At 37.7% G+C, this 20,765-nt stretch overlaps 1 protein-coding gene across 3 annotated transcripts in view; it reads left to right on the forward strand.

The window, feature by feature from the left end:
* Nucleotides 1-20,765, forward strand: part of UST (uronyl 2-sulfotransferase) — a 149,520-nt gene that overhangs the window by 90,940 nt on the left and 37,815 nt on the right. For 2 of the 3 annotated variants that reach the window (XM_072927066.1, XM_072927067.1), the window contains 2 exons: nucleotides 866-946; nucleotides 4,164-4,317. In XM_072927066.1, coding sequence (XP_072783167.1) covers nucleotides 866-946; nucleotides 4,164-4,317 — 235 coding nt within the window. The remainder of the gene's footprint in view (nucleotides 1-865; nucleotides 947-4,163; nucleotides 4,318-20,765) is intronic. The other variant, XM_030268195.4, reaches the window with a different exon arrangement.

Here is a 20,765-nt window from a genome sequence, read left to right on the forward strand (position 1 = left end):
AGGGCAGGTAATGGGGCTCTAACATAATTGATGGGTAAACATGGCTGGGCAGTTGTACTCTCAGTGTGTGTTTCTCAGTTGTATGGCACTGGAAAAGGAAATTGTACTTCCTTTTTAAGAAGGACACAATATGCCTGTTCCTATTAATATTATGCCTGTTCCTATTAATATGGCTGTTAATTCTTGTTTTCTTCCATTATATTGAATTTCTAGCAACCACCCTTTTTGTTTAAGGGGAAACAGTGTATGTTAAAAGAGTAAGAGGCAGACAAAGTTTTTACAGAGAACAGGTTGGGAGTCATCTTTTCCTTGAGGAGTTGTGCTTAGCCTTCAAGGACGAAGAAACTGTCTTCTGCTTTTGTGAAGAGTTTTGTATTAAATGCAAAGTCAGCAGCCTCCTGAAGTGAAATGAAAAATAATAGCAGCTAAGAGAGCCTCCATTTTAAAGTCAAGCAAGTCACTTTGGTTGATTTTTTTTTCCCTAGCTTGCAAGAGGTTTGTAAATGGTTTTAAATTACGATTTTCATCATGTAAATATTAAAATTGGAATTCATCAGAAATGTGAAGGGGCAAGCTCACATACTTCTCAGGCTTTTTTTAAATTTATTTTGCTTTTATTAAAAAAGACATAGGGAAATATGTTATTAATGAAGCTAAATATCATTGATAGAGCTTGCAAATGTTTTTTTTTTATGACGACTCCAAAAATATACCTTCAACAACAGATCACTTAAAACTAATGGGATTTACTAGTACATATAAAATAAATCAGGAGACATTAAGTCCAGGAAGAATGTTGTGGGGGTTGCTGTATCCATGTACAATGTTCTGGTGGAGTGATGGTATCCTGGCCCACTCTTCCCAGTTGTGCTGATGTGCTGCTGGAGATAAGAATATTTGTGCAACTTCATCATGCAGGATCCAGTCATGATCCCACTCAGAGAAGGTAAGTCTGCTACTCAGGCCTAGAAAATATGATCATGTCCCATTTTGAATCCTTTAAAATAGGGGTTTGAATGCAAATAAGGTGATGTCATGTATAATGAGAGCATATATCTATTTTTTTCCAAGAGCACTTTCATGTGGGTGTTGTTAATCTGAAAAGTTTCACTCGGGAGAGCATTTAATATGTTGTGATTGATAGGTATCTAAAAATATGCAGAACATACTTGAACAAGTGGAGCATTGATTTGCCCTTTTCTACTTTAAATAGCTTAAGGTACTTGATTTTTTTTTTTTAACCATTAGGATTTTTTATGCTATGTGAGTGCTGCTTAACTTCCATAAATGACTCTGAGTACAGTTCATAGAAACAAATGGTTGGAATTTGAAATATTATAAATATATTAATAATAATAATATATAAATATATAAATATATAAATATAAATATCCCATGTTTAAAAAAAAAATCATATTTGAATAAGGACCAGAACAGACTTGATTTTTCTAATAATTCCTTGCTTGTTGCCTGGTGGAGCAACCTGCAGCTGGATGTATAGCAGCTGGTTACATTGTGCAGAAAATCAGAAATTTGAGATGTTCTGTGTTGGGGAGCATGCACAATCTGCATTTCAGAAATCGAAGTTCCTCTGTAGCTTTTGTGAAAGAGTGACCTCCTCTCTCAGCTGTCCTCTTGGGATGATTGAGCTTGTGTGAGCCTCTTTTCTCGGGGCTTTTGGTCCTGAATTTACTGTTCTCATGTTCAGAAACATGACCTTACCAGCAAAAGGATGGGCTCTGGGAATATGGTTGGGGGTTACGGTCTGGGGTTGGTTATGCAATCCCACCCCTCCTTTTACTTCAGAAAAGTCAATATGTATTGAAAATTTCTATCAAGACAGATTATTAGCTGTCTGATTTTCATTTTTCACTCTTCTGGTGAGTGATTTAGGTTTAACATCCTCTATGGAACCTGGAGAAGGACATCTCTGCTGTCTTGCTTCTATAAATCTTGTGCTTTTTTGTCTTTATCTTAAGACAACTTGTTCTTGTCATCACTTCTTACTCTCTACTGCTTCCCCTTTTCTTTGCCCTCCTCCACTCACCTCTGTCTTTTGATTATTGTTATCTGTATCAAGTAGCAGGAAGATAATGTATTCAGTAATTTAGATGCAATCCATTCTTTCCAGCAATTTTACTTGAAGAGTTTAGTTTTCAAAACTACCAGGCCAAAGCATCCACTCAAAGCTTTCTATTTGAGTAAATATTCTTGAAGCTTTCTATTTGAGTAAATATTCTTGAAGCTTTATGACCACATTGTCCTGTAGTATTTGCAGGAATGCTTTGCTTTTTTTTTTTTGAAATGTAGGTTTTATTTCTGTATAAAGATAAAAAGCAGCAAAGATAAGCTTAGAGAAGAATCCAGAGTACTAAATTCAGAATATTTCATTTGCACATCCATGTCTAAACTGGGTAGTGCACTAATCAGGAAGCAAGGAGCATATGGCAGTGATCCTGCAACACTAAAGTCAATGAGATTACTGATAGGCATAGTTACTCATGAGATAGTATTTAGGAGTTTGGGGAATCATGCAGGATAAAAAATCAGGTTTAAACTCTATGAGATTTTTCTCTTGTGTTTTACTAGAATTCGTAATTTTAAACACTTTTGCTGCCTCTTCAATATTTATGAGAAGCCCTGATCTTTTATTATACAAATTCAATTATTATACAAATTCAATTATTCATTGCCTCAAAAGATGAGGAGAAACTGCGGGTTTTTTTAATTTAAAGGTTTTTTTTCAGTTTTCTCTCTTTAATCTAGTATTTTACATTTTAGAAGAAATTGTATAAATTATGACTCAGAAAATCATCAGAATAGTTTTTAAGTACTTCAATATGGCTATGTCCTCAAGCTCGCAAAAATAAAGTATAAGCTAGTACTTAAGTGAGAATTGTTCACTTAAATTGGGGAAACAGGAGAAAGAAGTATAATCGATGTTCTTAGATGAGGAAAATTCCAAGTTGAATTTATCCTGTGAACTTCTCAGTCTAGGAGGGTTTTATTTTATTCTTTGTCTCACAGAATTTCTAGTCCATAAGTCTGTTCCATGAATATCCATTTTTAAATTTTGACCATGGAATAGTATAAGCAACTTGCCCTTTTTTTTCCAGTTAGGCTTGCCCTCCTGATGCTGTGTGTTGATCTAAAATATGCAATCAGTATTTTAACATTCTGAAAATACAGTATAGTCTCAAACATTCCCAAGCTTCTTTTTCTTCCTTTTCTCCTTTGGTATCCCAGCTATTGACCTCAAGATGTTTGTCACTTAGCACCAGGAAGAGGCATACAAGAGGGTAAATTCAAGGTGGTGAAGTTGCTCTGGCTTATTTTCTCATCTCTAAGTTGTGGATATCTATACCACAATTTGCTTTTGAGCAAGCCTGGTCACAGCTGGTATTACCCTTTCATTTTCCTTGGACTTGCATGTACGCAACATTGATACTTAATTTCTTTTTTGAAGCAAGAATTTTCATATTGATTTCAAAAAAAAGTTCATGAAGTTCAGTACAGGGATAGGTATTGCATAACCATGAAATAACCTCCAAACCAGCCAGTGGTGCAGACTGGGGATGAGGGGATGAGCTTCTGCACAAGTTCCAGCAAATAAAAATTTGGAAATCCCATTCATGTCTATCAGTTCATCCAGAGGAAGCTTTTGGAAGAAAGGTTTCAAAGTAAGCTGAAAATCCTTTGCACATTACTACACTTACTGTACAGGCGAAGGTGATCCAAGGCTGCCTTACAGCAGCTACTGTTGGGTGGTGCCTGTTCTAACATGACTGCCCAGATAAGAAGTGTGTTGAGAAGAAGAAATGCTCATTCTCTGATTCACCTGCAGAAGGTTCTTAATCTGAAAAGAGCAAGGAGAAAACTCAAGAAGCAAAACTGTTGATACAGTGTAAAAAATGGTTTTCAACTAAAATGTTTGTAGTACGCATATAGCTTAATGTGATTCCATATTTACTGTTCCCTAAGAAGATCTTACATGCGTTTACAAAGGTTTAGAAACTAGTTGTAAGATTCTCAGTTTCATTCCTCACCTTGTTAAAGGTCTGAATTTCTGTAGGAAGTAATTTGAAAGCATTCAGATGAGAGATAATAGATACATGTCTGTGTGGAAACTTGTGATGAGATTCACCCATTTTTCTTCCCACCAGGTTTGGAGGAGACCAGCCCGTGTACATCAATATTATTAGAGATCCTGTCAACCGATTCCTATCCAATTATTTTTTTCGACGTTTCGGAGACTGGCGAGGAGAACAGAATCACATGATCCGTACCCCCAACATGAGGCAGGAGGAAAGATACCTGGTATGTTTAAATAAAAGGGTTTGGTTACCAATTTCCCATCATTGCTATGTAGTGCTGTTATTCAAACTGGATGTGTGAAAAGTGGGAGACTGAGGCATCTTCCATCTTGTGTTTTTCCTCTGTCTTTTCTTGCCTGGTCCTTAGTTTGCTCAGCTTTACTGTGTAGAGTGTTGCCAGTGAATTCAGTTTGATCTTGAATAAGCTGACAGCAAGTTCCAGATTTCTACCACTGAATTATGGTCCTTACACTGAGTTGGATTTGCACTGCGTAGTAATGTCATAATTCTGCCTATGTTTATCACTGTGAATGTTCAGACAGATTTTTAGGTTCAGACTATGTCTGTAACTCTTCAGCCTCAGAAGAAAATTGAGAAACAGAGCAATTCAGGGAGCTCTAATGTTCTTGCTGCTAAGTTACTTGTAATGTTCTTTACACCAGGCTTCTAATCTCACTCATCTCAAGTTCTTGATTTGGTTTTGTTGTTTTTTGTCTTTTTTGGGGTTAAGATAATGGCAATAATGCTGAATAAGCTATCCATAAAAAATTTTAAATTTGTACAACTGCTGAACTGTCGTAACACCTGCCAGCTTTTGTTGCATTCCAAGGTCCCATGGCAGTAGGTGTTGAATGAAAGTTAAATAAGAAATTGAGAAGCTAGGAAGGTGGCTAGTTTGGTTTATATTGATCACTTTGCATGTACACAGACATCTCTCAAAAAAGGCAAAATGGTGGAATTACTTCTTGCTCTCTGTCTAATGGAGATCCAGTTGGATTTGACTCAGCCTTCAGGCATACTTGAACTGCAGAGAGTTCAGTGAAACAGCAGTGACAGGACAGATTGATGGTCTGCTATGAGATGTTGCAGGCCAGACATAATGTCAAAACAAGATATGTCTGTGGCTTTTGGAGAAGAAAGAGAGGATGTTTTTCTGAGGTTTCGAAGAGGCAGTAGAGTACAAGATGTGTGATGAGCCATAGAGAACACAGCTCTGAACAACTGCCACACAACACCTTTCAGCCCTAGCTGAAGTTAGATGAATCCAAGGAGGGCTGATTTTTCCCATGTTATAGAGCTGTTTAAATTTCATTTGTCTTCTGGTTTTGCAGAGCCCTGTGGACAGACAAGCTTGTACATTACGCGTAATTGAAGGGGGAGGTATCAGTGTAACTGTCTAATAGCCTTAAATTTAATGACATGTCCTATACAGGCATAGAATGTGAAAGGTTTCTTATTTGCTATGTGCCCTCTGTCAGCTGAGTGGGTCTTGACCGCCTGGTGTGCAAAGCTGGAAGGTTTTTCATGTTGTGTGTGCATGGATTTCTGCTTCATCATCTCTGAATGGGACAAGAGGGTTGAGGAAATTATTGATTGGTGGGGGTTTTTACTACAACTTTATAACACTACTACATTTTCTTTTTTGAAAATGTTAAAAGTGAGTGGTAGAGCCTGTACTTTACTTGGATCGCCTTCTCATTTGGAGTGCAATGATTGGCATCTCTTACAACTGACTCTGTAAAACCTGGTGTTATTTCAGTACTGACTGTGAAGTTTAAGACATGTTATATATAGCCAATGAAATTTTACTTTAAGCAGAACTGAAACAAATATATCGAATTAATATTGTCTTGGTTTAAAAGATAATAGAAATTACCTTGCATTGTCGTTGACATTGCTATGTTCATTAAGAAGTTAATTATTTATATGTATATGCATTTTTAACACTTGATCTATCCAACCACATCGTATATTGCATACCTTCATTTTAATCTTTTCCTCAGTGGTGCAAGAAGATCAGCTGGCACATTTCTTAAATTCAGGTATTGGGGATTTTGGAATCATAGCTTCAGAAATCTGCAAAATCAATTGTCAGATCTAGCTGTAAAGAAAGTAAGCAGCTGGTTTGATCTCTGAGCATGAGCCAATATGCCACTTTAGCACAGGACTGACGGGTGGCGTCATTGCAGGTCTCATAACTTTTGCAGTTCTTCCCTAATATTCTTTTAAATGCAAAACTCACCATGAAACAGTATTCTTTTTTATGGGGGACTATTTAAGGATAAAATGAGATTTAGCATATTAAATAGTTTCAACATTGATCACAATATTAAACCTAAGTTGTTTGGGATGAGGTGTGCCTGACCATGAGCAGATACATGAAAGCAGGGGGAGGATATGAACTTTTAATTTTCTTCTTCCATCATGCCTCAGATCAACAGCCAGGAAAACACAAAATTGCTAATTGATCCATGACAGTTGCTGGAAGCTTTGTGTTGACAGCAGTTACAGACTTACAGAATGGACTGGAGAAGCTTTAAATATTATTTTACCAGAAGAGATGGCTTTGCGGTCAAAAGATACATATCTGGAAACTTAGAGGCTAATATGTTCTTGGCTTCCTATATCTTGGAAGTTGGTGTGGGCAACTGGGCACCTTTCTGGGCCATCTTGGCATCTTCATCCACAGTTGCCAACGCTGGCCATCTCCATTGAAAAGCTGAGGGCAGCATCCATGTTCCCTCAAACTGCAGTGTGAAGGTGTGGGAGCTCAGCTGCTCTAGAAAGCGGGCTCTTAAGGGTGGAAAAGCATTTAAAGATCAGGTTTTGTGTCTGATGGACTCCAGGTTGTGATGACCTTGATGGAAGCATTCCCTCCCCTCAATTTTGATCCTTAAGAAAGAAAGAGTTGAAAAAAACCCAAACTGTCTTGAAGTCTTGTACTGCCTTGCATGCTGGTTTGTTAACATTGAAAATCTGAACTGCTGACATTGCAAAGGTCAGAAACAGAGACAGAAATTTCTGCCGTTCACTGATCTTTGGAAATTTTCTCTGAATAGAGCTTCAGGCTTTGACTTTGTTCCAGGAAACACAACCATTCATTCAGGAGTCAGATAAATTGTTCTAAGCATTTTGGTAAATGTCTGTGTTTACCAAAATTTAATTGAAAGTCAGGATAGAAAACAAGCCTCTTATTCATGAGTCAGATACAACAGAGGCAGCTGCTGTGATGTGGAACTTTTTACCCAGATCCACCAGCTCTTTGCCCTGATTTGGCACTTTCACTGGTAGAGGAATTATTGTTAGTCACCTAAGGAAATCACTTCCAAGCTTCCCCCAAAAAATAGTGTCAGCATGGTAGTATGGAGTATGTAGGTAATTAGTGGTGAGCACCTTGAGTCAAGTCTCAAGCACACTGATGTGACTGTCAACCCTACATTATGGTCCTGTAAAATGAGATAAATGCACAAAAGTTAATTTAAATTCTTTGTAGTGAATGTTTCAGATTGAACTAGAGTTCTTAGAGTAAATATGCTTCAGTAAGGCAAGGAAATCCTTATCAGTGCAGTTGTGAGTGCTGCAGGTACCAAGCAAAAAAAAAAAAAACACGCCTGAGATGCAAGGTAGTTCAGGGTTTGGAAGTGCAGGAGGTAGGAAGCACCCCTAATGAAGAGGAACTAATATTAATAATTTAAAGCATTATATTAAAATTGTTCCTTCCAGGAGGCTTGTTTGTAATTATCTAGTATTTATTACAGCTTCAGTTTGAGACATCAAATATAAAAAAAGGCATGTATAGGGTTTTCATCTTTTCTTAATACATGGTAAAACTTTGATCTGAGACTACTAAGGCTGAATGAGAGTGTGAAGCAGCATGGGCTGTGTATTGTTGCCTGAATTGCAGGAAATCTGGTTACATGGGATTCTGATCTGTTAGGCTCATGAATACCATGAGTTCACTCCAGTAAAAGATTTCTGAGCTCATGTATCAGAAGTGAGAAGTTTTGTATTTAAAAAATCATTCAGTAAGATAAGAACGTGTAACCTTCCTATAGGATGTTTCAAATTTTCATTTTAATTAGCAGTTACATTTGCACGGCATCTCTGGGTGGCTCTGCATAGTTTTCAGCTTCATCTCTGAAAATAAATATGCTTCTCTCAGCAAAAATTAAAAATACCAGAACAATGTTCAGCCTCATTTACGTTAAAGATTACTCGTGCAAGTGATCCTATAAAGGAACATCTGTCCTTTTGTCTTATTAAATGAAATGTTAAAATAATTGTTAAAAATGTATTAGGACTACTTTAAAGGAGGGAAGTAAAATTCAAGCGATGTCATGGAAATTTCATATATAATTTATTATAATAGGGAAAAAGACATTCCTTTTGCAATGTTAGCTTTTATGGCTAAATAATTAAACTAATGTTTTTTAGGTTAATTGATAAATTTCAAACAAAATAATAAGAAAAGGTGAATGGGTAAACTCCATAGAACATTTTTTTTAGTCCTGAATCTTGAGAATTTCCTTTTATGATTTCCATGGTTTTCATTGATATAAGATAATTCACTAAATACATTTAACTAGTTTTATTATTTATATCCTCAAATTTCTATCTAGAATGAAAAATATTCCTTTATCAATTACACTGGTTTTCGGACAGCAGCTGGCTGTCTTATTCCCTGTGTTTATCTGCGTAACGTCATGGGTAATTATATTATGAATTGTCATCAGTTGTCATCACTGAGCTTTCTCCTTTGTGACTTCAAGTTTCTTCAAGCTTTTCAGTTGCCAGACACATGGCCTTGAGGCAAGACCAGGGTATGGAGCCTGTGCCTTCATCTTCTGACTGTCACTCTCATAAGTGTGCTTCTCTATTAGAAAAAGGCCGAGAGAGAGTTGCCTGCTTGCAGATTTGGTGCAGTGAGGGAGTAGAGGGTTCATGACACTGATTTTCCTGTTGATGACCTCACAAAAGGAGCTACCAGTGTCTGTTGATTGAATCTGGGAAATTCTGGAGAGGCTTTCATAACTTGGTTAACATTGTTCAGACTGGAAATCCAAGGCATGCAGAGGTTAAAATTATTTGCCTTTCTCTGTGCAGTGCATACCAGATATTGGGGAGTTAAATATATAAGTTAAAAGGAACATTTTTCACTTAGTGTGTTCTGAGCTGTAGTTGAGAGACCAAACATTTTGTGCACTCTCAGTGTTTTCCCTGACATAGCCCCGTACACACAGTAGTTATTTTACTGCCTCTGTTATGCACTGGTGCTGAGGTGGTTTGAACTGGTCACTGGGTGTGCTGCAGCACAGCTTTGCAGCTGCAGGTCTGGTTTGGGGATCACACAGTAGCACCCATCCCTTGGACAGGGCTGCCGGGAGGGCACTGCAGAAGCACAGCCACCTGTCAGCTGACCCAATTAGAACATTTTGCTGCTTCTTCCCTCTAATAAGTGCTTTTAATAGTCTCCAGCTGTTCCCTTTTTGCTGCATTACCTCTTCACAGCAAAATTTCTGGCCCATTTTTGCAGCTCTTCATCTATTGTGTGTGCTCTAAAACACCATTTTCCCCCTTAGATTCTCCCATTTTGTATTAATAATTTATTGAAACACAAAGTTAATGGTAATTCAGACCTCAGCTGGAGGAGGCACTAATTGAACAACTTATAATATTAAAGGAAATATTTTCATGGCTGACATTTACTTTTCAGTGATTTTAATTTACAAACCAATACTTTCTTAATGTTCCCCTGTGGAGTTTGCATTCCAAACATTGCAACATTATGCATTTATACAAAAGCAAGAAAATGTGCCTTCCTAATCTGTTTTCATTCAGTAGTCTGAGTCATTTGCACATAGTAAATATGCAATATAGCATTGGTTAAGATTGCAACACTAAAAACTTGCATGTAATTCACAATGCATACTTATATTCATAGAAAATTTAAGATTAATACCATGCTTTTATTTTAATGATACCATTCTGTATTGCCATTCTCTATTTTGTGGAGACAGGATACAGGATAGCAACAATATATTGCTTCAGAATGTAAAAAGATGAGGGTTTTTTTTTTTGCAGTATTGTAGTGGTCTGAAAATTTCTGGCTGTTGCAGATTTTAAGCAACTGCACATAAAACCAAAAACCAAGCAGCAGAAGAGGTCCCAGAACTCAGTACCAACAATCTTATTTAAATGTAACTTTATTACAGGGTCTTACCATATACTGTGTTTCAATAGTGCTTTTAAGATATTTATATGCATAAGAACTTATGATATTTTATTAAAGGACCTTGCTGTATTAAGTTTAAAATGATGAATCTTCATTTTTATGGTGATTTTGCCAAGTTTTTTATTTTTGCCTTCTGAGCATGAATACAGGATAATACTCAATACTCTTGATGTTCTCTCTAGTGCTGCTTTTTAGGTTTTATGTGTTGTGGTAGCTTGGGGAAACAGTTTTCCTTAGCTTCCCTATAGGAAGATCCTGTTTGTAGAGTGGAAAATCCCAACCACAGAACAAAGATTCTAATATATTGATGCCAGCTTTTTAAGGCCATGTAAACTGTATATGTCTGTTTCATATTTTCAGGAGATACATTTTTTATCATTAAACAAGAACAGAAAAGAGCATTCTTTTGCAGCCCAGGGACAAAAGCCAGCCTTGCCTTCAGTTTGAGGGGTTAATCCTCATCTCACTTAGAAACTGATGGACTCTGACAAGCCTTTTGCAGGGTTAGGAGTGAGATCTTCTGTGTGTGTAGGTTGGTTCTACCATAGCATCTGCTTGTTTCTCAGTAGCAGTCAAAAACGGCACACCAAAAGCAATAGAGAGCAATACAGAGTATTCATTGTATATAAATCTCCAGTGTATCTGCACTTGACTACTTTCATTTGACATTTGTGACTTCTGTCCTAGGCTATTTCCTCCTAAATTTGCCCTAAACCAGGACACCTCCTGTTCCCAAAATGGGATTGAAAGAACCGGAAAACACTCACAAATGGGTGGGAGAAATTATTAAATAATTTCCATATGAGGAATGACAAAGGTTAGGGCTCTAGAGGAACAAGTAAACAAGGGAAAGGATAGGAGAAGACAGATTTTTGGGAGGCATGAAAAAATGGCCTCAAGGATGATTGCTTTTGAGCTGTTTCAGTGTAAGACTAATACATGTTTACAATTGGAATGGGTAGTTGCTGGATCCAGTAAAAAATAGAAAATGCAGTGGTTTGGACAGCATGTAATGAAGCTGTGGAAGTCCTTTCTGGTCATTGTTGTGAACAAGTTCTGATGTATTCAAGAAGGTAATATTTTAGAAAACATTTCTTTACAGAGGGAGTGGTCAGGCACTGGAACAAGTTTCTTAGAGAGGTGGTTGATTTCACGGGCATGTCAACGTTTAAGAGCGATTTGTACAACGCCCTTAACAACACACTTTAACTTTCAGTCAGCCCTAAATAGGTTAGGCAGTTGGACTAGATGATACTTGTAGGTCCCTTCCAATTTAAATATTCTATTCTATTTTTAAAAGTGCAGCTATGTAGTCCCCAAGGGCTTTTAATTACTAAAGCAACACCTCTTCAGCAGAAAATATCTGCTTGGTAAAAATCTAAAGCCTCAGAGGTACCCAGAAAAAAGTCCTGTGTGTATAGTAGATGTTCCTCATAGCCAGTAGTGATTTTAAAAATTTGGTTCTGCTCTGGGTAACTCAAAAGCAAACTTTAAAATTACATGCTTACAAATGAATTTTACTACTAGGTGATTTATGTAAGGTAGTTGCAGTTATAGACATCTCCAGTTGAATGTGTTGTTTCTTGACATTAAAATAGTTGAGTGTTCTTGGGTACATGCCATAGTGGCTAAGACTTTGTTGTCTTACATCTCTGCCAACCAAATTAATTTTTGTAAATTCCAAACTGATGCTGAAGCTAATAATTGTTAACACTGTCATGACTATTCTCAAATTCATTGTTAAAAGCTAAGATACAAATGCATTTAAAGTATTAACTGCATCCACAATTTTACATTGTGCACTGAAATAATAAAGGTACCAGAAGAGAAGATGTAAAAATCTTTTAAAGAGAGGGATAAAACATTTGTTTCAGTGCATGCTGTTCAGAAATGTGAAGTCTCTTTGGTTTGATGTTTCAGTATGGGTGAATTTCGTGTGTTTGATAATTTTTGTAAGCCTCGACTTGAGTATTTGTGTTTTCAGTTCTCATGTACTTTGTTAATGTGAAAGTAACAGGAACACACATCTAAGCAGACAACACTTGCATGATTCCCAGTAAGGGATGACTTAACAATTATAATTAGCTGACAAATAACCATTTCAGGTGAATGAAAACAAGAGGATCTGCGTGTAATAGGAATGTTATCTTCAGTGCATAGTCTAGCATTTTGGGCATTATGAACCCAAAAGCAGTGTTTAAGTAAAACTAATTATTGATTGATATTTTATCATAAGTTGGAATACAATGGTTTTTAAAACTGGAATGTTTTATCATCTGGGAAAAAAAAATGCTTCCAATTTCTGTTAGTGAAAATTAAAAAAAAAAAAATTTAAAGGTTACAGTTTGTACATGGCATAAATAATGGAGATGGGGGCATTGACCAGCAAATAGTGTGTCTTAAAAATATAATGTAAGAATGTATATATGTGTGTATGGGTGTGTATGTTTAGGAGTAAGACTTTTTTTTGAAATTATGTTTAATTAACAATTTTTTGAAGACTTGTCTAATGAAATCATGGTAGCTGTCCCTAGAAAACCATACCATAAAACCTCCTAAGTAGGAAGGTTTTATACTCCGTACTGTAAAAACTCCTTGCTAGGAGTTTGCCTTGCCTGTTTTCTTTTCCTTGTTGCATTATGCTTTAACCACCTTAAATGAAAACTCATTTTTTGGCAGTAGGATGGGGAAGGAAACTGCAGAACCTTTTACTTCTCCTGACAGAGGAAGGACAGAGAGAGACAGCCCTCCTCATACTGCCAGCATATTGAATGTGTTCAGGCTGTGGCATGATAATGTAATTTCAGGCAGTCAGATACTCACTTCACTCTGTAGGTGTCAAAACCTGCAGGAACTGACAACCCATGAAAATAAAACTGAATTTATTAGCCTGTTTTAGTCCTTGTCTGTCATTCCCCTTCCTCTTTCCTTTTTGTGGTTTATACCTAAGTCTTCTGGCTGTCAGAGCTGCCAGCAAAGTGAAATAAGCAGAGATCCTAAACTCTAGAACTTCCTAGCTAAAGCAAAGCTGAAGCTTTGAGGTGGTGGATGGCAAGGAGAGTGCAGGCAGTAGAATTAGGAGAGCTGCCCGCCCATGGTGCGTGGCTGACGTGGTGAGGGATAGACATGTCTTTATACGAGCATCCAAAGCTGTTCTGAGCCTTAGGTGTTTGTTGACAACAAAATATTTTCCTATCGTGTAATTTTTTGGTGGTGGTGTGGACTCTTCTGTTGACTGCAGGATGGCTGGGTCACACTTGTCAATTGTGTATTTTTAAGACTGAAGTAGTTTATGTTGAAACCATATGGAAGCAAAGGTGACATTTTGTGGAGACTTACTCAAGACTTAGTTTATTCTAGTTTTTCTGAAGTTTTTAATGTTTATTAATTCCTGCATCGTAAAATCCTGTGCCTTATCCTGGTCCCAGCTCACAGGGACCTCAGGGCCTGCTGGAGCACTGAGTGCTTGCTCCTTTCTGATTGGCACCAAGGCTCATGTTTGTGGAGATGGGGCACATGTGGGGTGCCTGAATATCCTGTTGGATATATCTCGGTGCTTGCCCCACTAGGGAGGTGGCATGTTCTTCCCAGCAGGGAAAGAACCCTTAGTACAGTGAAGATGAAGGAAAGAACCCTTAGTACAGTGAAGATGAAGGACAGAGGTGCAAATTTAGGTTTTGTTTCTGTCTCATTACAGAATTAATAGATCTGAACTGGGTAATAGTCTGCCTAAAACTCTGGTGCTGTCTGTCTATTCTTGCTTTGTTTGCTTCAGTATGCTTCTGTGATGGAGAGATGGGTGTTTGTGTTTTTCCAAAAACAACCAAATGCCATAGGTTTGTGTTGGCAAATGGATTGTAGTGTTCTCTCTGGTTGCTTGGCCCTGCCTGGCAAGGGCTGCTATGTTTTCCCTCAGGAGTGCTCTTCAGTATTCCAGAAATCAGATTTTCCTTCTTGGCATAAAAGGTACTGCTACAGTTGCTCCTCTCCCCTCTCCTCTCTCCCCTCTTCTCTCTCTTCTCCAGCCATTTTTTCGTTAATAATCAGTCAAGTTAAGAAGGGTACTGATGCCAGGAAGTAATTTTTTATTGTCTTTCTTGTAATTCCACAGTGTTTAAAGAAAGAAATGTGGGAAAAAAAAAAAAAAGCCGCAAGAAACAGGCATCATCGGTTTCAAAGTGGTTTTGGTTATTGTCTTAAGATGGTGATTTAAGGTTGAATTACCTTTTTCAAACATACGTGTGTCTGACCAGTTTGCTGATGATATTATGGTTGTGAGTTATCACAGGGATGGTGGGTACATGTCTTGAATTAAATACTAACTCCATCTTTCAGGATAAGCAATAGACCTGCTGTGTCAGCTGAGAAATACATTCCCTGTGTAACAAGGTAGTGAAATTCTCCTTTGAAGTACAAGCAGTGTTCATTTTTTCTGGCTATTATTCCAAGCATTACTTTCTTTTTTTTTTTTCTTGTTTGCTAGAATTTTCAAAACACCTCTGTCCCTTGTAAATATAGTTGCTTTATATAAAATCAAAATCAAAATGTCCAAAGCTCCCAGCAAAGGGTGTTAAGCTGATTGTTGTTCTAGACTCTGGAGAACGGACTGCCATTGTTTCAGCAAACCTGGCTACTGCTCAGTGAGTTATTGAAACACAGTCTAGTCAGGTTACCTTGAACACAACTTTTTCCTATGAACTGTGATCCAAGCAAAGCCAGCCACTATTCATAACTGAGCTTGTCAAGAGTAATTTCCTTTTTCTTTGGGAAAAATTCACTAACTAGTGGCAAATAGGAAACTTTCCATGGTGTACATGGATTATTAAATAAGATTATTATTTTCTTCAAAATTAATTTTCTGTTCTCTTTGAAAAGAAAAAAGAAAACTAAAGTGTTCATCAGTGGCTGAAGGAAAAAAAAATATTCTGAATTTATCAAAGAGATTATTTATTTGATAAAAAGAAAGGGGGTGGGGGGGACGTATATTTTACCCTTTTTTTTCTTCCAGATTTTTTAACCTTCATGATTTTATACTTGATCTTGTTGCTTGCTGAGGTTTTTGAAGCCATAGTACTTGAGATGAAGTCACTGGGAGATTTCCAAGTTTCTGTGTAGGGAGGGAAGTATGGGGTTTTTTTTTCATAGTCGTAGAAAAGAACTTCCGCAAATGACTGAAGATTTTAAAAGTTTTAAAAATGCAAATAGGAGCATTATTTGTGCCTCTGAAGCTTGTTATTTTAGGAGGTTTTTAATATTGATCTTGTCAGTATGGTGATAGTCTTGTCAAAATGAAAAGTGGAATCAATGTGTTCCATTTTGTGTTTGCTATTCAGGATGGCAGTGCTATGAATAATGCAAGGTATTAGTAATTTTCCAGGAAAGCATTAGAACTGTTCAGCAAGGCGAAGATTTTAACTAGGGAAATTAGATAGGGACAGCAGAGCAGAAACCATCTCCAGTTGTAGCAGCAGGGAAGCCACATGCAGAAGTAGTATGATTTTCATTTCTGTTCTGCAGCTTCTTTTGCATTTCAGCTCTGAGAGATGAAGGGAGAGATTCCAACTCAGTCAACACCAGGCAGAAGCCTGATAAGAAGGTAAAAATTAGCCCACAACTCAAACTTATAGGTGTTTTCTCACCATTCAACTGGTTTGTGTTAAAGTGCCAATACAAATGTCGTAGGTCAAGGGGACATAAAAGACATTTAGACCTTGGTACAATGAGGAACTTTTTTCTTTAAAGTCAGTACTGTGGTTTTTGAGATTTACCATCTGACTTAAAAAAATGGTCAATCCCAAAGAAATTTATAGCATGTAGTGTATGATGAATCATATATTTTCTCTTTTTTAATTCAGAGATCAGCAGCAGGTTTCTTCTCCTTTTTTTGCTAGACAATGTATTTGATGTGACTGGATTATTTCAGGGACATATCAGAAGCTGTTGGATACAGCTTCTCCAACTTCAACAAAAGAGTTGTATCACTGGAATTTGTGACAGCAGATAGTCTAAGCTATAACTGTGCATTGTGTTGAAATAAAACATACATTAGCTAGCAAGTGGTTATTTTCTCAAATGATAATTTTACTACCTCTGCAGATTAGGAGAAGCTTAATAATTTTTTAACATTATTTCTTTCCTGATGCCTGAAATATTTTTTTTTATTTGTGGGGCATATATTTTCTTCTCCTTCACTCTTATTTTGAAGATTTATATTGCAGAAAGTAAGCTTTTTCCTCCCCAACTCTTGTCACATGAAGTTCTATTAAAGGAAAAAAAAAAAAAATGGAATGGTTTCTTGTTTGTTTTACCTCTGTCCTGTTGGGATGTATGAAAGCAATAATATCTAATGCTCATTGATAATTAAACTAATTTTATTTTTGGCTTATGGATTTCTTTTCTCCAGTGATATATTTAGTATTCAGAACTCTGACAATTGTTCTAATAAGTCTCTTTTAAATTTTTATATTGTTTAAACTATTTTTGTGGACCTCTGCTAAAACAATGTGTAATCCTGGCTTCGAGATGCTGAGGCATTCATGGAACTTAAATGTGTTTCTGTTAATATAAGCATTTTTGAGGTTTGGGCTAAAATCTGCTGAGTATAATTTCTGTGTATCCAGTCAGGTTTTAAAGGAATGGGAATGTTTGACCTGGGAAAGAAAATGGGAGAAAAATGTGAATTGCAGAAATGTCACATTATTTAAATGGGCTTTTCTATTTTGTAGGAAATGTGATATTTTGAAACATTTGAATTCCTTGGTAGCTGTGCAAATGATATTGTGTCATATGTAGAGGTATGAAGTTTCTGTATTAGGCCCTTCTTCAGACATGAGCACCATCCAGCCCAGCAGTGGGAAGCCAGAACAAACTGGGGCAGGGTAAAAAGTGCATCTTCTTGAGTGTCCTCCCAGGTTCTGGCATCCTTCAGCTCACCAACAGACATTGCTGCCATATCTGTGTTTAATAGCCCTTGATAGGCCTCTGTTCTATAAATATATAATTTCTATTTTATTGTTATTATTCTTTTGGTGATTTGAGTTTCTCTTTTTAAATCCAGTTACATCCTTGTCATGCAGAGTATCCTATTGTAATGATCTATGGTTTTTAATGCTGAATGTCTTTCAGCATTAGAGTCCTTTTGTATCTCCTTGAGGTCAGATTTCTTATCTGCTCTCATTAATATTCCCTGAAAATTCACTATTAACCCTTCTTTGTTATTCTCAAGAATTGTCTCAGCACAGGTGCTGTGCAACCTTACTCAGTGTCTCATTTCACTAAGAAAACCAGCTATTTTATTCCTGTCCTTAATCATCTTATCCTTTCTTTTTTGTTTCCCTTTTTTTTTTTTTTTTTTGTCCTGGGAACGAAGGATGTTTATCACATCTTCAGTGACTGGATTAAAGACCTGCTGCAAGATAGAGAGGCTTTTCTGCTGCTGGTGGTTTTGTTCTTCATTACAGTGTTGTCTAATACTAGCTAGGTTCTAGCAATCTCCTGTTTATTTCATCCATTTTTTCTAAAGTGTCTTATACTGTCACTTCAGTTCCAGACTATTTTTCATGACTTATACTCTTTCTAGAGAGCCCTTTTCTGTATGTGAGCAACCTGGTATAGTGGAAGGTGTCCCTGCCCATGGCAGGGTGGTTGGAACGAGGCGCTCTTTAACTTTCCTTCCGATCCAATCCATTCTATTATTCTGTGACTTCCTTTGGTTTTTCTCATTACATGATTTTTCATTCTGAGTAATCTGGTCATGCATATTACTGCTCAGTTGTGGGCAGGACTTGCTGTTAATACAGGTCACAGAGTCTTAGTATTACAATATACTTGGCTGAACACTGATGCTTTTAACAGTAAAAGCGTGGTGGTGGCGAGGTGATGATCCACAGTGTTACATGATGATTTCATCTGTATCTCCTCCAATCTGTTTTTTTTAAAAATGTTTTAGCACAAGTGGTTTCTGAGATACAGCATTTCAAACTATACAAAAAGTTCTGGGTTCCAGGAGCCAGAGATGTGAAATAATTCCTTAATTCCCTTCATGACACTACCGTCTTCAGGGAGAACTTACTAGAGCACTGGCATGGTCTTTTCTGGTTTTACTGAAAAAGCCTAAGTTTAAAATTTTTCTGGTTTAGGATTTCTGAAAAATTGAAGAGAGTCCAGGAGATGGTCTTAAAAATGAATTGCTGTAGGGAAATATATATCTTCAGGTGAATAAAAATGTGCTATGAAGCCAATATCCTACAGTTTTCCTTGAGTTTATCAAGATCAAGACAAAGCAGTTTTCTGAATTATATTAGAGTGGTTTTGTTTCACATACCACTTTTTCCTGTCAGTAGGAGCAGTAAAGCATTGCTATGAATTACAGTGAATATGAACTTTTTTTTTTTTTAACAGATTGGACAAATGGTAACCTGGTATGGATAAACTTGCTTCTCCTTCAGCAAAGGTTGGGCTAAAATTCTTCTCAACAACCTGAGTCTTCTGTAGCAGCCTTTCTTGCTGTGACAGGAGCAGCCAAGGCTGCACTGCATTGCCAGGTGTGGTGAGACCACCCTGCGAGGAGCACCCTCACCTACCAGTGACATTTCTGTCCACTTTTGGCCCCCTGACTTCAGCCTCACAGTCAGCTCCAGGCTGAGGCTGTTGCCTGTCAGAAATTAATTTTGTGCTTTGGAACTATCATTTGTGAGCATAAATTGCTGGCTGTATCTGTTGACTTGTGCAAAGCATTTGACACTTTCCTGCACAACATTCTTGTCTCTAAACTGTAGAGGTGTAGATTTGATGGATGGATTCGTTGGTCATTAAGGAATTGGCTGGATGGTCACGCTCAAAGAATTGAGGTCAGTGGCTCAATGTCCAAGTGGAGACCAGTGGCAAGTGGCATTCCTTGGGGTCAGTATTGGGACTGTCACTGTTTGACACCTTTGTTGGTGACGCTGACAGTGGGATTGAGCACACCCTCAGCAAGTTTGCTGATGATGCCGAGCTATGTGGTGTGGTTGACACACTGGAGGGAAGGGACGCTATTCAGAGGCACCTGGACAGGCTCCAGAAGTGGACCCTCGTGAACTTCATGAAGTTCAACAAGGCCAAGGACAAGGTCCTGCACCTGAGTCAAAACCCCTCTGTATCAGTACAGTCTGGAGGGTGAATAGATGGGAGCAGGATGTGGGGGTGCTGGTAGATCAGAGGCTAGACATGAGCCAGAAATGTGCATCTACAGCCCTGAAAGCTAATTGTACCCTGTGCTGCAACAAAAGCAGCATGGCCAGCAGGCCAAGGGAAGTGAGACTCCATCGTTTATGACTCCACCTGGAGTGCTGAGTCCAGCTCTGGGGCCCTCAACATAAGGACATGGATCTGTTGAAGCAAGTCCGGAGGATGTCCATGAAGATGATCAGAGGGCTGAAGCACCTCTCTTGTGAAAACAGGCTGAGAGCATTGGGGTTGTTCAGCCTGGGGAAGGGAAGGGGAAACCTTAGAGCAGCCTTCCAGTACCTGAAGGGGGCCTACAAGAAAGCTGGAGAGGAGCTTTTAAAAAACTGAATTTAGTGACAGGACAAGGAGCAATGGCTTTAAACTGAAAGATGGCAGGTTTAGAGATTGGGAAGAAATTCTTTACTGTGATGGTTGTTGGAACAGGTTTCCACAGAAGTTGTGGATGCCCCGTCCCTGGAAGTGTTCAGGAGGCCAGGCTGGGTAAGGCTTTGATACACTGGACCTAGTGGAAGGTGTCCCTGCCTTGCCAGGGAGTTTGGAACTAGGTGATCTTAAGCTCCCTTCCAGCCCAAACCATTCTCTGACTTGCTGCTTTTGTCATAGGCATCAATTTGCTGGAGTCCATGTGCCCTCCATTAGGGAGGGCTAAATAGTCCTTGCAGTGGTGGGTATTTCCTGCTTGGCATTTGCAGAATTGAATATATGCCAACCCTAATTGATTTTATTAAAGCTTGTTATCCAAGCAGACAAATTTTCCAGGTTCTTTCATGAAGAAGTGTTAGTAAACAGAATTAGCAGATGTATTATCTCCCTTCTGTTAGTTGCCAGTGGGATTCATTCTTGATTACAGTATAATGATCTTCATTTTTGGTCTTCCCTGGATCTGTGCCCTCTGTAACAGGATGGTTATTTAATGCTTACACACTGCTTCCAGCTGGCAGCCACTCATCCTTTTTTTGGCAATTTCTTTCTATTTTTTTTTTATATATTTCCTGTACTAAGATGGTCTGAGGTGAAAAATACAAAAGCAATGGAAAAGAAAGATAAGGTGCCTACTTATAACTATGAAGCAATTCCATTCTTAATGGTTAAAACTTACTTTTGACAAATTGCTAACATTCTGATAACAGAATAGAGAGAAATATATCCACCTATATATTTTCCTGATGTTGTACATGATTTTAAGTTAGAAAAAAGTGATGTACAAATGT

This window comes from Taeniopygia guttata, chromosome 3, assembly GCF_048771995.1.
Source record: "Taeniopygia guttata chromosome 3, bTaeGut7.mat, whole genome shotgun sequence".
Taxonomy (NCBI): Eukaryota; Metazoa; Chordata; class Aves; order Passeriformes; family Estrildidae; genus Taeniopygia; species Taeniopygia guttata.